The sequence below is a fragment of the Falco rusticolus genome, chromosome 4 (genome assembly GCF_015220075.1).
Source record: "Falco rusticolus isolate bFalRus1 chromosome 4, bFalRus1.pri, whole genome shotgun sequence".
NCBI classification, from domain to species: Eukaryota; Metazoa; Chordata; class Aves; order Falconiformes; family Falconidae; genus Falco; species Falco rusticolus.
Window position 1 is genome coordinate 68403377 of NC_051190.1, and position 14666 is coordinate 68418042.

The 14666-nt window shown below is 47.9% G+C and overlaps 1 protein-coding gene across 1 annotated transcript; it reads left to right on the forward strand.

Moving 5' to 3' along the window:
* Positions 1-6589: 6589 nt before the first annotated feature.
* On the forward strand, positions 6590-14666 carry PTCHD3 (patched domain containing 3). The gene is made up of 4 exons (XM_037386238.1): positions 6590-7518; positions 7729-7850; positions 9623-9768; positions 11974-14666. Exons 1-4 carry the CDS (start codon positions 6787-6789, stop codon positions 13584-13586), a joined length of 2613 nt encoding a protein of 870 aa, XP_037242135.1. The 5' UTR covers positions 6590-6786; the 3' UTR covers positions 13587-14666.

The following is a 14666-nucleotide window of genomic DNA, read 5'->3' on the forward strand; positions in this document are numbered from 1 at the left end:
CTGAAGCAGTGCTCTGACCAGCGAGAAGGTGGCAACACAAATATCTCATTCTGCATTACCATGAAAACCTAATAAGAAAAGGCACTGGCTCCTGGGCAAACCATTTTTTAATAAGTCAAATCTCAAGAATTAGCTTCATACATAATGATCATTAATGGATAATTACGTGTCATTGAATGAGAGTGCAGTATTTACCTTTTTCATTCTACATCTAGGAAATGTTACAGTACACTGTTATTATCACTGTCGTTACTGTTGACACCAAGCACAGCAGGGCTCTGCTACGCCAGGAGCTATACTAATCTATAGGGAAAAGAAGGGCCTCACCACAAAGAGTAATGTGTGTGGCAACCCCTAGTTCTTTTTGTTAGTTTCCAGTGCTCTGCACTATGGAACTAGAAGGAGCAAAAGGAAGAGAGTTTTCTGATAAAAAACATCTTACAAAGCATATGTTCACCTACCACTGTCAACAGGAAGATAACACAGACTGGATCCAAATAAAGATTTCAAGAGCTACCTCCAGATTTCAGTGAATGTTAGGCATTTCCAAGACTAATTTAATTTTAAAAAAACCAACAACCAAATTTGCTCGCCCAGCAGTCATCTAATCTGGAGGTGAACTGACAAGATTCCTCTATCTTCAAATTAAAAGATGCCTGAACTCTTCTTGTTGCCATCCTGTTCACACCCAAAAGTGCTGAGGGCTGGAAGAGCAAGCAACACATTCTAGGCAAGCCTAAGACACACTAGATGCTGTGTCCTCCTATGAGCTTAATCTGATTAGGAGACCCAGAGCACACCTATCTCAACCAACATGAGTGGGCCATTTCAAAACACAGCACTGACGACATTCATTTAGCTTTGTTTTGGTTGGCACTGGAGACGGTGACACACATTGTCAGCCATTAGCCAGAGCTAATTCATTGTTCACCATAATGAGGTTCCAAGTCATCTGTCCTACGGTACTCCTCTAGGCACCAGGGAATCACTAGGAAGGTTCTGTACTTTCTACCCTGAATTATTTTGTTACCTTAGTCAGTAACTGTTTCAGGTAAAACCCTTAGTCTTGATTGGGAACCAGAATCAATCATTTCCACCCCCAAAATGAACACCCTAGCTTCTAGGCTGCAGAGCCAAGCTCCTTTGTGCTTGCCCTCTTGACAACCTCTCCATTCTCCTTATGCAGCCACTCAGCTAAAGGGACTTGTATCCATGCTCTGTCCTTCCTGGGTAGGGGGTCTAACCAGTAAGATGCTGCTGATGCTACTGAAGAAGCTGGCACCTCTTTACCTGGTTGCTGTTCACTTCTTTTGAGCTCCAGATACACAGAAGTACCCATGTGCAGCCTGAAGTTAGGTATACAAAACATGAGATGATCATTGTCACCCTGAGATGTCATTTCCTCTACTTTTCTGGTAGGTAGGACTTCTTCCCACTCCTTAATCTCTGCATTTGTTGTTGTGCAGCCTTCAGAGGCTCCTGTTTCCTCATCCTTTAGCTTCTGGATTCACCGCTAAAGGCTGTAAGACTATGTGAGGAACCAGTATATTGATAATTGCCTTAAACATTGCTTAGTGCACAAATTCAAGCAGAGCTGGTGCAAAGCTGTTCTGCTCAAATCGGAGAGGAACTAACACGAGCTGCGCAAAGTCGGCCGCTCTTGCCTAACTGGGCAACCACAAGGTGGTACAGGATAGAGTGGCTTTAGGTCTCGCTAAGGCGAGATCTAGCTAGCGCTCCCTGGAAGAAACTTCTGCGGTAACATAAGGCAACTGCTCACGGGCAAGCAGGGGTTGCCTAGAGCCCTCACCACCACCGACGAGGACCCCCCGCGCCCACCGCTCAGGCTGGGCCGGCGCCGGCGGGGACTGCACCCACCATCGCTCCGCACGGGAAGGCGGAGGCGCCCCCTAGAGAGCATGAACCCCAGCTGGGAGCTCGGTGGGACCCGCCCGGGGCACCAGCGTGAAGGGGAGCAATGGGACGCCACTGGATCCACGGGTGGTGATACCTCTTTTCTCTCTCTCCCTCTCTTCTCTTTCCCTCTCCTCTCTTTCTTTTTATTGAATCATGACCAGATCTAAGCAACAACGTGTGGCACAGGACTTGCTTATCTGGTTAAAGTAATGACCATTGAGTGGTCGTATCTAACCACCTGTCTTGTACTTTGTGTTAATAAATCATAAAACTGGTTGGCTGGTATCATTTCACTTTATCTCAGTCCAAGGGAATCACAAACTCAGTCACTGGTCCCAAAGGGAGGGAGGTCATCCTAAACGACTCCTTTCAGATTGTGACAACCTATCAGCTAGGTGAGTGTCCACCACCAAAGTCTTACAGTGGTCCTACCCACCAAACAACAGTTTATCCCTCTTTCTGCCTATAGTCTTTCTTACAAACCCACAGTTCTCTTCAGCAAGCAAGGTCAAACTGACACAGGTCCCAGAGGTTTTGATTTACCCTTCCCTTCTCCCAGTAGAATCAGTGGGGGTCTACCAACAGAATTCAGACGGTGCTGGGAGTATTTGGAAATTTCTGCTCTGCTAGGGGAACCAAACAAAAAACATTACAAAAGGAGACCTGCAATATATCATGGTTCTAGCAAAAGAAATCACCCCCTTACTGACTCCAGCCCAGCCTACGATGACTGATAGTCGCCTGTTGGTTCCTGCAGGGCCTCCCTAGCCAGAAGTGCAAAGGCATGCTTATGTTTTTCTGCCCCATACACAAAGAAGCTGTATGCAGATGGAGAGATGATGCTGATCAGGTACAGTTTGGGAGCAATTCCTCCAAAAATTCCCAGCTCACTCAGGATAAAACCCAAAAGAGAAGTGCCTATCTCCCTCACTGGAGTTTATCAGCAAGTGCTAGCAGTACTAACTTCTGAGTCCTTCAAAAACGGTATAGACACCATTCATTCTACCCTGTGGAGAGCAACAGACTGATGACCTTTCCAATTCCCTTCTGATGCTTTGACAGTGTGACAGACATCTCTGCACCTCACAGAAGAAATTCAACACTTTTCAGCAGTGAACCACAATGAAGAAAAATCTCTGCTACATTTCCAGAGGAGGCAGCAGAGCAGAAGTGGCCCAGCTCTCCCCCTCATAATCTGAAATTGCAGATATCAATTCCTGCTGCCATGGCAAAGCTAGACAGTAATTTTTCTTTATAACTGGGTAAATGTGACAGTCTGTCAGGGACTGACCCCGCCCAGTCACTCACTCTCTAGCCAGTGGGATGGGGGAGAGAACTGGAAAAAGTAAGTCAAAGACAGTTTAATAAGTGAAGGAAAAGGAAACAAAAAAAACCAAGTGATGCAAAGGCAATCTACTCATTACCTCCCACCAGCAGATTGATGCCCAGCCAGTTTGAGCAACTGTTACTTTGGAGAAACTCCTCCCGGTTTTATTGCTGAATGTGGTATGACATATGCCTTTGGTCAGTTCAGGTCCGCTGTCCCAGTTGTGTCCCCTCCCAGCCTATTGCCCACCCCTAGACCACTGCGACGGGTAGAATGAGAATCAGAAAGACCTGAACCTGTGCAAGCACTGCTCAGCAATAACCAACCCCTCTTGGTCACAAATCTAAATCACAGCACCATACCGTCTGCTATGAAGAAAATGAACTCTTTCCTAGCCAGACCACAGCCACAGCCACATACCTGCCCAACGCACCAGCACAGCACAGAGGTCTGCTACGGACTGTAAGGACTTTTGGATGGCAGAAAGATGAATAAGCAAAAGGCTGCATGCAGCCTATAGATAAACAGTAAAGGGAAGGTGTAGGTGCCTCCCTGTTTGTACATGCAGCTCAGCAGTCACCCTGAAGTGGGTGGTCAGGGGGCTTCAGGCAAAAGATGCAGCAGTTCTGCAAGTTCAGCTCTTGGCATTGCTTTCAAACATGACCCCTCTTACGGCTCAGACCTCAGCCGATACCAATGTTTTTCTATATAGTATACTACAGAAAAGAAAAGATCTTATGTCTTCCCACAGTGTGAAAAACCCACCAGCAATTTTCTCTCCCAGTCTGTGGTGGGGCTTTCTCTGAAGGCATGGTTATGGATGTGGCAGAGGCTGGACTGAGGGCAAGGACTCTCTGCTGCATTCAAAAAACACTAAGAAATCACATTATGCTGCCTTGAAGACCTGAGTCTGCCCTATGTAAAAAAGTTTCTCTTTGGAGGTAAAATAAAGTTATACCATACTTTGGTTTGCAAATTCTATGGGGCATACCCTTCCAAAACATTCATAATGTTCAGTACTGATGCAGCTAGTTTTAAAGTGCAAAATGTCATAAATTTACAATTGTCCATGACCATAATTATAGGTTTTATGCCAAAGTCACATAAAATAGCTTCCTGAAAAGATTAGTGATTGGTTTTCCCTTATTATACTGAAATATGGAGCAAAGTTCAATTAACTTATGATTTCTCCTTATAGCTGTAGAAAAGTTCAAAAAGTCACCTGAAATAGCATTTCTTTAGACCATGCATTACAGAAGATTACCCTAGAAGGAATCATAATCTAATCTTTGTCATCTGCATATTTACCTGCGTGGCCTAAAAAAACCACCAATAAAAAACTCATGGGTCGAGATAAAGGCAGTTTAATAAAGCATAAGCAACGGCCAGGTGTGCAAGCAAAGGAAAACAAAATGTTTATTCTCTATTTCTTATCAGTGGGTAATGTTCATCCACTTCCCAGGAAGCGGAGTTTCAGTATGCGTATCGGTTGCTCTGGGAGACAAATGTCGTAGTTAACAAATGCCACCCCCTTCCTCCTCCTTTCTCTTAGCTTTTATTGCTGAGCAGACATCATATGATATGGGATATCCCTTGAGGTCACAGTGGGTCATCTGTCCCGGCTATGTCACCTTCCAAGACCTTTCCCACCCCTCAGCCTGAGCAGCAGGCTGAGGGGGGAATGTTGGTGAGACAGCCTTGACTCAGCCCGAGCTCAGCAGTAGCATCTTCCCACGCCATGAGTCAGGCCCTCAGCCCTCAGGAAGAGTTACCCTGACGGCACCTTCACGCACACCATGTACCGAGTACCCTGACTGGGTAGCTCCTGCCAGCAGGCTATCTCCTACCCCCTGGTCATTACTAGAACTCGTCTCCAGATCTGAGGAGCCAGAAAGAAACTGGCAATGATAAGTGGTCAGTTTTTTATTTTCTGATTTGTTGAGTTTAAAAAAGCCAGTAGCCCTTTATGGCCATTTTTTGCAATGAAAGCGTTTAGCTGGGAGAGGCACTGACTCTTCCTGTCTGCTGCAATGTCAGTGGATCTTCCACAACCTGGTCCACTGCCAGGTTATCCTAGAAGTCTTCTTGGTGCCTGGCTACAGGGAGAGGTCTGTCTCTGCAGTTTATTCCCAGGCACAGGTCTTTTTTTCTCTCGAGTTATCTCCATGTAGAAGAGACTACCTTTTCCAGCTGGGTAACTCTTGAACAAGAATTCATCAAGTATCCACATGACATCAAATAGCTTACTCTTCTTTTTTTTTTTTTTTTTTTTTTTTTTTCCTGAGGGCAGATTCCTCCTACATGAAGAGCTCTTACTCTAACATGATGTAAATCCATTCAGGGAAATTGAGAGCAGAACATCAGAGATACTGCCAGTCTGGAGTCAGGTGCATTTAAAAACTTACATTTCGACAAGTTTGGAGTTACAGGAAATAGCTCCTGTGTGCCCATGTCCCACAGAGAAATTCAGAACTGACGGACTTGCCTCGGAACACCTGTGCATGGAAAAGGGAATCACCAGGACCCAACCTGCACCACACGCTGGGCTCAGTGGGAGATGTGTAATGCTGCTCGGAGCCTGGCCGCCTCATGCTCGCAGGTGGCCAGCCTGTCTCCTTAGGGTGAGCAAGAGGAAATACACACAACTTTTTAATTTTGCAAGTGCTGGCAGGAGATGGGAGGGTTGCTTCTTCCAAAGAAGGGCAAGAAGAAGTGGTGCCTGTCTGTGAAGTATTAGCAAAGTGGCTGGACACCTCTCCAGAAGCCTCCCCTCTGAGCTCGGTGTTCCCCTCAGCCAGAGGGCACTCAAAATCCCCGTCACCCGTGTCAAGAGAGCCAGGCTGCAGGCCACGCTTTGGACTTGGGAGAGATGCTTTCTGTCACTGCTGCCACACAAGGCTGTGGCCTGCCGCACCCCTGCGAGTTCTGAGCCGTGCGCGGTGCAGCCACTACACCTTGTTGCAAAGCCTCTTCATTTCAGCAGCGCTCACGTCTGGCGAGAGAGCGCAGGCAGCGGGACGCACGCCAGCTCCCGCTGCGTCCCGCTCGCACAGCCGGGGGAAACGGCGGAGCAGCCGGCGAGGGCCGGAGGCCGCCGGGAGCCGCCGGGCCGCCCGTGCACGGCAGGGCCCGGCCCGCAGCCCGCGCCGGGTAGCGCTCAGCACCCGCGGGCGCCGTGCCGGCACCGAGGCCGCGGCGGGACGGGGCGCCCTGGGGCCGAAGCCGCCGCGGAAGCGGTGGCGGGGGGGGGGGCGGCGGGAGCACGCGCGCACCCGCCCGCCGGGGCCCCGAGCCAGGGGCGCGGCGGGGGCAGCCGCGCGTCCCCGCTTGCGGAAGCGCCGGTGACTCACGGAGCCGGAGGGCGCGGCCGCCTGCCCCGCCGGCGCCCCAGAGAGCCGCTCATTACCGCCGCGGCCGCCGTAGCTGGCGGGCGGCTCTCCTCCGGCGCTACCAGAGGCCGCGCCGCGGCGGCCCGACGTGAGGCGCGGCCGGGGAGCTGCTGCCGGGGAGCTGCTGCCGGCGGCCCGTGCCCCGCCTCGCCCATGGCGGAGCCGCGCGCCGCGGAGGGCTGCTCCTGCAGCAACACCGACTGCCTGGAGCGGCCCCTGCGGCGGCTCTTCCGAGGGCTGGGGCGCGGCGTGGCCACCTGCCCCTGGCCCTTCGTGCTGGTGCCGCTTCTGCTCTCGGGCGGGCTGGGCGCCGGCTTCGTGTTCCTGCCGCAGCGGCAGGCGAACGACATCGAGGGACAGTTCACGCCGACGTCGGGGCCAGCCAAGGCCGAGCGCGACTTCGTGCGGCAGCACTTCGCCACCAACGACTCGGAGGGCTTCTCCGCCCCGCGGCTGCCCACCGAGGGCGCCTACGCCGCCCTCATCGCCGTAGCGGCGGAAGGGGGCTCGATCCTGGAGCCGGCGGCGCGGCGCGACGTGCTGCGGCTGGACCAGCTGGTCACCGCCCGCGGCTACGAGCAGCTCTGCGCCCGCAGCGACGGCACCTGCACCAGCCCCAACCCGCTGCTGCCGCTGCTGAGCGGCGCGTCGGAGGCCGCCCTGGGGAACCTCACCTTCCCCGTCAGCCACGGCGTTTTCCTGGGGGCCGCGCTGGGCGGCGTGCAGACGGGCGCCGGCGGGCGGCTGCTGTCGGCGCGGGCCCTGAAGCTGATGTACTACCTGCAGGAGGACGGCCCCGCGGCGGCGGAGAGCCAGCGGTGGCTGGAGAGCTTCCTGCGGGACGTCCCGTCGGAGCTGGCGGCGTTGGGCCTCACCGCCATCCAGGTAACGGCGGGGCGGGCAGAGCCGTGCGGCGGCCGGCGGGACCCGAGGGGCGCAGGTGGGCCTGGGGCCGGCAGCGGGGCCCGGCGGGTTGCGGGGGCCACGGGGACGCCTTTGTGCCACCGTGGCGTTCGGTGTTGCCCTTGCGTGTGTATAAAGACCGAAAAGAGTTGAAGTGCTTCATCTTTTATTTCCCTGTTGTTTTATCGGCAGGTGACTTACTTTACCTCGCTGTCCAGACAAGAGGAGTTTGAAGGAAATACCAAGAGCGTGATCCCACTCTTCTCCATAACTTATTTCTTGACAATAACCTTTTCAATCGTCTCTTGCCTAAGGTAAAGTGGCTTCTAAGCTACAGATCAATGCTGAGTGACCTCCGCTCCTCTTCACCTTGCCTACACTGGTTTCTGCTCTTGCCGAGTGAAGCCGTTCTTGAAGCTGCAGGCTTCAGGTGCCGTTTAGTAATGAGCAAAGTATTTCTCTGCTGTTTCTCTTCTGCTCACACATACTTCCCAGCTGCTTCAGTGGGGTCCGTGATAAGTACCAGGTGGATAGACAAACAAGCGTTCAGTTCAGACATGCACAGCTTAAATGCTAGTATTCATTTGTCTGTTCTCTGAAGCCGTCAGTCATTTCTGCAGTCCCTGCCTCCTAAGAATGCTTTCTGTAGCTAATGGGTTTGGAACTACTTAAACAACCCCCTACTCTTTATCTTTTTAAGAGGTCTGAGGTGCTGTAGCTTTGGCAGTGAAAAACAGTGCCAAACTAAACGCTTTTAATTATGAAAGGGATCTGCTTTACCCTGTGTGGGAAGGGGGCCAGAAGTGTGATCCAGCTGGCCTGGCAGTGGCAGAATTCTGCACAAGCACTTCTGTTGAATAAAACCTACCAGTTCGATTTGGCAAACCCCATGGAGACATTCGCCAAAAAGATGCATAGAAGTCAAACAGAGAAGTCATAATCTGGGGGAGGGAAGAAGTAAGTGGTGCTATTGCTAAGGTTATTCTACTACTTTCCTGCTTCACTTGCAGCTTCACCCTCATCCTGCCCACAAGATACTAATTCTTTGTAAAGATAGTTAAGAGGAAGGAAGCAGGGGAGGGAGGAGGAAGTGTACCATGTTAAGATCCATTTGCACCTTTTTTTTGCCATCTGCTCAGTTAAGGTGCAGGTGGATGAGCGTTAGCTTCATAGATGGCTGCGGGTCTGGGTACAGCTTTAGTTACTCTGCTTGCTGGTGGAAGCAGCCTTAAGACCATAGCCTGCCCTTTCTTTGTGCTGGTGGAACATAAACTGTTGTATATTTGACAACTGTACGGCAGTGTTTGTGTGCTGCACTTGAGAAAGAGACTTCTCCTCAGAGGGTGGGCTTTAGCACTTGCATCAAGCACCATGCCCATCAGGCTATACAGTTTTGGGATACTGGCCATCTCACGTACAGTCTGGGTGAGCGCAGACAGAGCAAGGGGAGGGTACACCAACACACGCTTCTTGCCTTGGAAGCGGGAGATTCTCTTAAAGTTTAGAAACGGTCTACAGGCTGGAAAATACTACTAATCAGGCAAGAGGCAGCTCTTCAGCCCCTTAGTGTGGTGCAAAGTCTCCCACTGAGAGCATTTCATGGGGAGACCTTGAGCCAGCCCTCAGGACCGTCTTGGTAAATGGCTGGTAGCCAGTCTGTCTGCTGAGAAGGCTTCTCTACACAGCACTTAGTGCCTTTGAGATGCTTCCGTACCACACTGATATGCTACACTAAGAACCTGCATAAAAGGGAAGAGCTTCTAAAAATTCATCACTCTTTGGGTCACCCTAAATCTGGCCTCTCACTGGTAAAAGCTTGCGTACCTTCTCTTTGCCAGGTCTCTTGTTACAAGATCAGTACACATCTGTACTCTTACGTATAGAACTGGCCTGTAGTACTAATATATTTAGCACCTCCTGTATAAATCAATCTTACCCAATGCATGCGTCTGGGAGCTTTCCTAGCAGCTTTCATCAGGATTTCTTGTCATAGACAAGGTATTGTTGGTATCTGTGCACTTGTCATGCCAAACCCATTGGTGAAATATTTGACATGTAACTAAGATATTCCTTAAAATATTTTCAGACTGAGCTGTATAAGAAATAATATCTGGCTTGCATGCTGTGGAGTGATTTCAGCCGGTTTAGCTGTATTAAGCGTCTTTGGATTGATGCTCTTCTGTGGAGTGCCGTTTGTGGTCACTGTAGCAAACGCACCATTTCTTATTCTAGGTAAGTATAAAAAGTGGGTCTGATTCGGATACGAAGACTAAAATGGAGTTAAAACAACCCGATGGTGTTACTTTTTTACATGAGCATCAGATCATACGCACTTCCACCCTGCAGGAGGTGCAGCCCCTGCCGAGCTGGGGCCAGCAGGTGAGCCGCTCGGCTCCACGTACCCACGATGGGGCTGGAGCCTAGCTCTGGCAGAAGAGCAGCTTTTCCCAAAAACCGATGCCTGCTCTAGTTCCACTGCTACAGCATGGAAATCATAAATGAGAGGGTGTTAAGGTTAGCACTTCTGGCATAGTTTTAGCATCCCTGGTAATTTAGCCATGATGATTAATCATTTATTTGACTAATGCTAATACTTGAGGTGTGCTCAACCAAGTTATGTCACTGCATTCCCCTGTATCATCCGCTGCTGTCTTCTCTAGGTGTCCTGTAAGCATTTACATATCTCATTAGCTCTGGATAAGTTTGTCTACCTGAAATCAGTCTTGTTATTACTGTTTTATGGGACTGCTGGATTCACCAGCAATTTAAGCAGGTGTAGAGGTCTTGGCCAAACCATCCACCTCTCGACTACCGCTTTTTGCAGTGCAGTGAGAGCTCCCTGCTTCTCTGCTGTCAGGTAGCCTTGGGCCACCTCAATGGCGGCACCATGGAACATGTGTCCAGTGCACAACTCGTGTCACACCAGAACTGACTTAATCCAGTACCTGTGTTATGAAGTGAATATGGGAAGTCATCGTAAGTTTTCATATCCCATTTTCAGAGCATAGTCTTTAGCCAAATAAAATGGGGCCTGAATACGGCTTAAGCAATGAGCAGGACTGTCTGTAATTTGAAACAAGGAATCCATCTTTTTGTTAAGATGTGAAATTTCCTAAGCCATATCATGACTATGTACTAAACAGCCTCATTTAGCTATACAGGTGATGTGCCGTTCATGCAGCCAGTCCCCTGCATCATTTCTTTGTTTCCTGCATAATTCAAATGCATTGTGTATTTGCTTGTGTTTGCTTTTCAACTGCAGAGGCTCTAAATTTCAGAAAAACCCTTTTGTATACCTGGGGAAGGGCTTTAAGCAGTCTCTTCAGAGCTTTATAAATTAATATGCAGACTTTTGTCTTCCTTGCATTAAAGCAAACAAATAATCAGTACATTAGGTAAACTGCTTTGAAGCCTGCCTGCTTTCTGGAAGTAGCCTGGCTCACTGCTCGCCGTCCAGTGGTACCTTTTGACTGCTGCTTATTTCATCTTTGCATGTCTACTGGCAATTGCCCGTTCAGGCAGCAGATGGTGATTTCATGTATTCTTTTATGCTTGGCTAGATCATTTGTGCTTGCTCCCCTATTCACGCGGTCTTGCTTTCCCATTTTGTGTGATTAATTCTCAGGGAATAGAAGAGCATTTGATAGAGTAACATTGGCAAACCCCTGAAAGGTCTGTGATGAAAATCTCGAAGAGTTAGCAGAGCTGAGAGAAGCACATCAGCAATTCCTTTTTGGGCTTCAGCTCATTTACTCTTATGTCTTAGCAAAAACTCTAGGCTAGGGCCCAATCTTCCTGGCAGGGTTTCCGAGGACTCTAGTGGGTAATATTTGTAGTGATGTGCTCACACATATGTGAAGATAAAAGAATAATAAATCACGAATAAATGCTCGAAGATAAACCGGAGAGAAGGCAAGTGGAGAGCAAAGAGTATAAAAAAGTGGACCAGTGGAAAACTGGGATCACTGTTCTCCTGGTCTGCTGAAGTAAAAGCAAGAAATTAGTGTCTAATTTACTGCAGTGATGAAGAAGAGATTCGAGAGATAATGGGGGGATGCTTCCAGAGATAAGGATAGTTGACCATCAGAATAAGCAATGTATTTAAACCTATGTAACCTACATCACTTGGGCAGCAGATACAACACACTTGTCAGAGATGGACCAGGTGTGCTCAGTCCTCCAGCAGAGTAGGGTGAGGGATCAACAACCCATCAGATCACCAGGAGTTTCTGCAATGTCATAAATTCAGCTACACTCAAAGGATCTGTTTTCCTGCATTTATTTGATTTGCATCAGCACTAAAGCAGTTGTTCATAGCCTAACTTTGTTTTTCAAAAGTTTATGTAGGTTTCAATGTGATGAATGTTGTACTTTTGTTGGGTGTTAGTGGAAGCTGCCATTTGCAAAGCATCATTAACGTTTGTCCCCCTCTTGCAGGAGTTGGTGTTGATGACATGTTCATCATGATTGCTTCCTGGGAGCAAAGTTTAAGAAAGGGGAAATCCGACGTTAAATCTCTGCTGGCTGAGACTTATGCAGAAGCAGCACTTTCGGTGACCATCACCACTCTCACAGATGTTTTGGCCTTCTACATTGGCACCTGGACTGCTTTTCCATCTGTGAGATCATTTTGCCTCTATACAGGCACTGCTTTTGTCTTCTGCTATATATATACCATGACCTTCTTTGGGGCAATTATTGTGTTAAATCATAAAAGGGAGCAAGGAAACCGACACTGGCTGACTTGTATGCCTGTGGGAGTGGATAAAGATCAGGCTGGGGAGTCCTGCTTGTACAATGCTTGCTGTATAGGCAACTGTTCTAGGCAGTCATCTCAGCTGGAAACTAAACAGCCAGAAAGTGAACATCCAATGATCATATTCTTTAAAGAATATTATGGTCCTTTTTTTACAAACAAATGGGTCAAGCTACTTGTGGTGTTGCTGTATGGAGCATATTTGGGGGGCAGTATTTATGGGTGTACTCAGATCAGGGAAGGCATTGATCTTCGAAATCTGGCAAGTGATGACTCTTACATTATTCCATACTATGATGACAATGACAGATACTTCTCAGCATACGGACCTAGGGTCATGGTTGTCATTACTGAAAGTGTAGATTACTGGAATGAGACTGTTCGTCGTGGCATTGAGAACTGCACACAGAATTTAGAGGGAATTTCCTATGTAGATAAGAACCTCTCAGAGTCATGGCTGAGAGTGTACACAACACTGGCTGGAAGTGGCTTAATAAATATAAGCAATAAGACTCTTTTTCTTAATAACTTACGTATACTGTTCAGCATTGTTCCCAGTTTTAAGTGGGATGTTAACGTGACTCAGGATAAAATAGAAGCTTCACGTTTCTTCATCCAGACAGTGAATGTGACCTCAGCCATTGATGAGAAAAATCTTCTCAGTCAGTTACGAGAGACAGCCGAGCAGTGCAGTATTCCAATGATGGTGTACCACCCAGCGTTCATCTACTATGATCAGTACCTGGTAATAGTGCAGAACACCATTCAGAACATTGTCGTTGCTGCTGGGGCAATGCTTATTGTCTCCCTCTTGCTTATTCCCAACCCACTGTGTTGCTTGTGGGTGACTTTTGCTATGGCTTCTGTTATAGTTGGTGTTGCCGGTTTCATGACGTTTTGGAACGTCAATCTAGATTCCATATCCATGATCAACCTGGTCATTTGTATAGGGTTTTCCGTAGATTTTTCTGCTCATATTTCCTATGCCTTCGTTACAAGTGGGGAGTCATCAGCCAACAAAAGGGCAATCGAAGCTCTGTCCCTGCTAGGTTACCCAATACTACAAGGTGCAGTTTCTACTATATTAGGAGTAGCTGTCCTGGCTGCGGCAAAAACCTACATCTTTAGGACATTTTTCAAGATTATGTTCCTTGTTATTTTGTTTGGGGCTCTTCACAGTCTTGTGTTTATTCCAGTGTTTTTAACCTTTTTTGGAAACTTTGGGAGATCGCCCCACAATACTAAAGCTCAAAAGCTAGAGCTTAGGTTTAGAAATGATAAAGATTGTCCGTGACTAAGTTAAATGTAATATATTCTGCATTTATTGTATGTAAAGTGCAGTGACTTTCAGGGAGTATAAGAAATGAAGAAAATGAAGGACAGAAAAATAAATACAACAGGGAAGTAGTGGCTTCAGGAAGCCCAGGCAAGAAAAGTAACAGAAGAGAAAAGGTAAATGGACAGAATGATTTGCATTACCATACTTCTGTGTGTGCTTGACTACAACAGCTTAATGTTAAATATTTATTTTTTGTGTGACTTTTTTACTTGAATGGATTAAAATTATTACAAAATGTGCCATCAGCTTAATGGACTATGTTACAGGTTTGTCAGACAATGTGCACAGGAGGGAACAATAACTCCCACTGGTTTGCATTTCCTGCCTTTTACCTTGATGCTGTAACTCAGCTCAGCACTGAGCCTGAAGACAGTTTCTCCCCAGGAGGCTTAAACCTGGAGGTTTTACAAGCAGGATTAGAAGAGGTCAGAACTGCCTTGGGCTGCAGTGGCTTATAAGCCTTCAGGAGCCAAAGTCTGCTTAGGCTCCTCATGCAGCACAAGAAACCCTTAGGGAAGACAAACTAACTCACGTTTTCTGTTTGAAATTCTTCTTTTCCTGGCATCCCGTTTCCTGTCTAAGGTTAAACATCTTGTAGCTTCTGTTCATTGCAGTTTGTGAAGGAATGTGCTGTAGGTGATTCAACTTGTGTCAACCTCCTGGGTAACCACCATGGAAGACACTGTGCCATGGCATGACAGGGCAAGGACTCACTAGAGAGAATCGCACCCTCACTGAGGACCAAACTGAAAAAGCAGCTCAGGGCATCAGTCATTAAAATATAAACCCATAAATTCTATTATGTTCAGCAGCCACAACCCATCCTGTGATGCGTTGATATTGCAGAGGAGCTTTCAGTAAGAGTGAAGAATATATGAGGTGGTCTTTTAACCTGTAGGGACAAGACACTGGATGAAAATTCTTAATTTGTCACCAATTTAATGAGCTATGTGTTGGAAATCAAATGAATGTTGGTAACTGATGTTTGTAATTTTGGAAAAACTGGTCTATGAATTATTAAATTGTTAAGTTCAA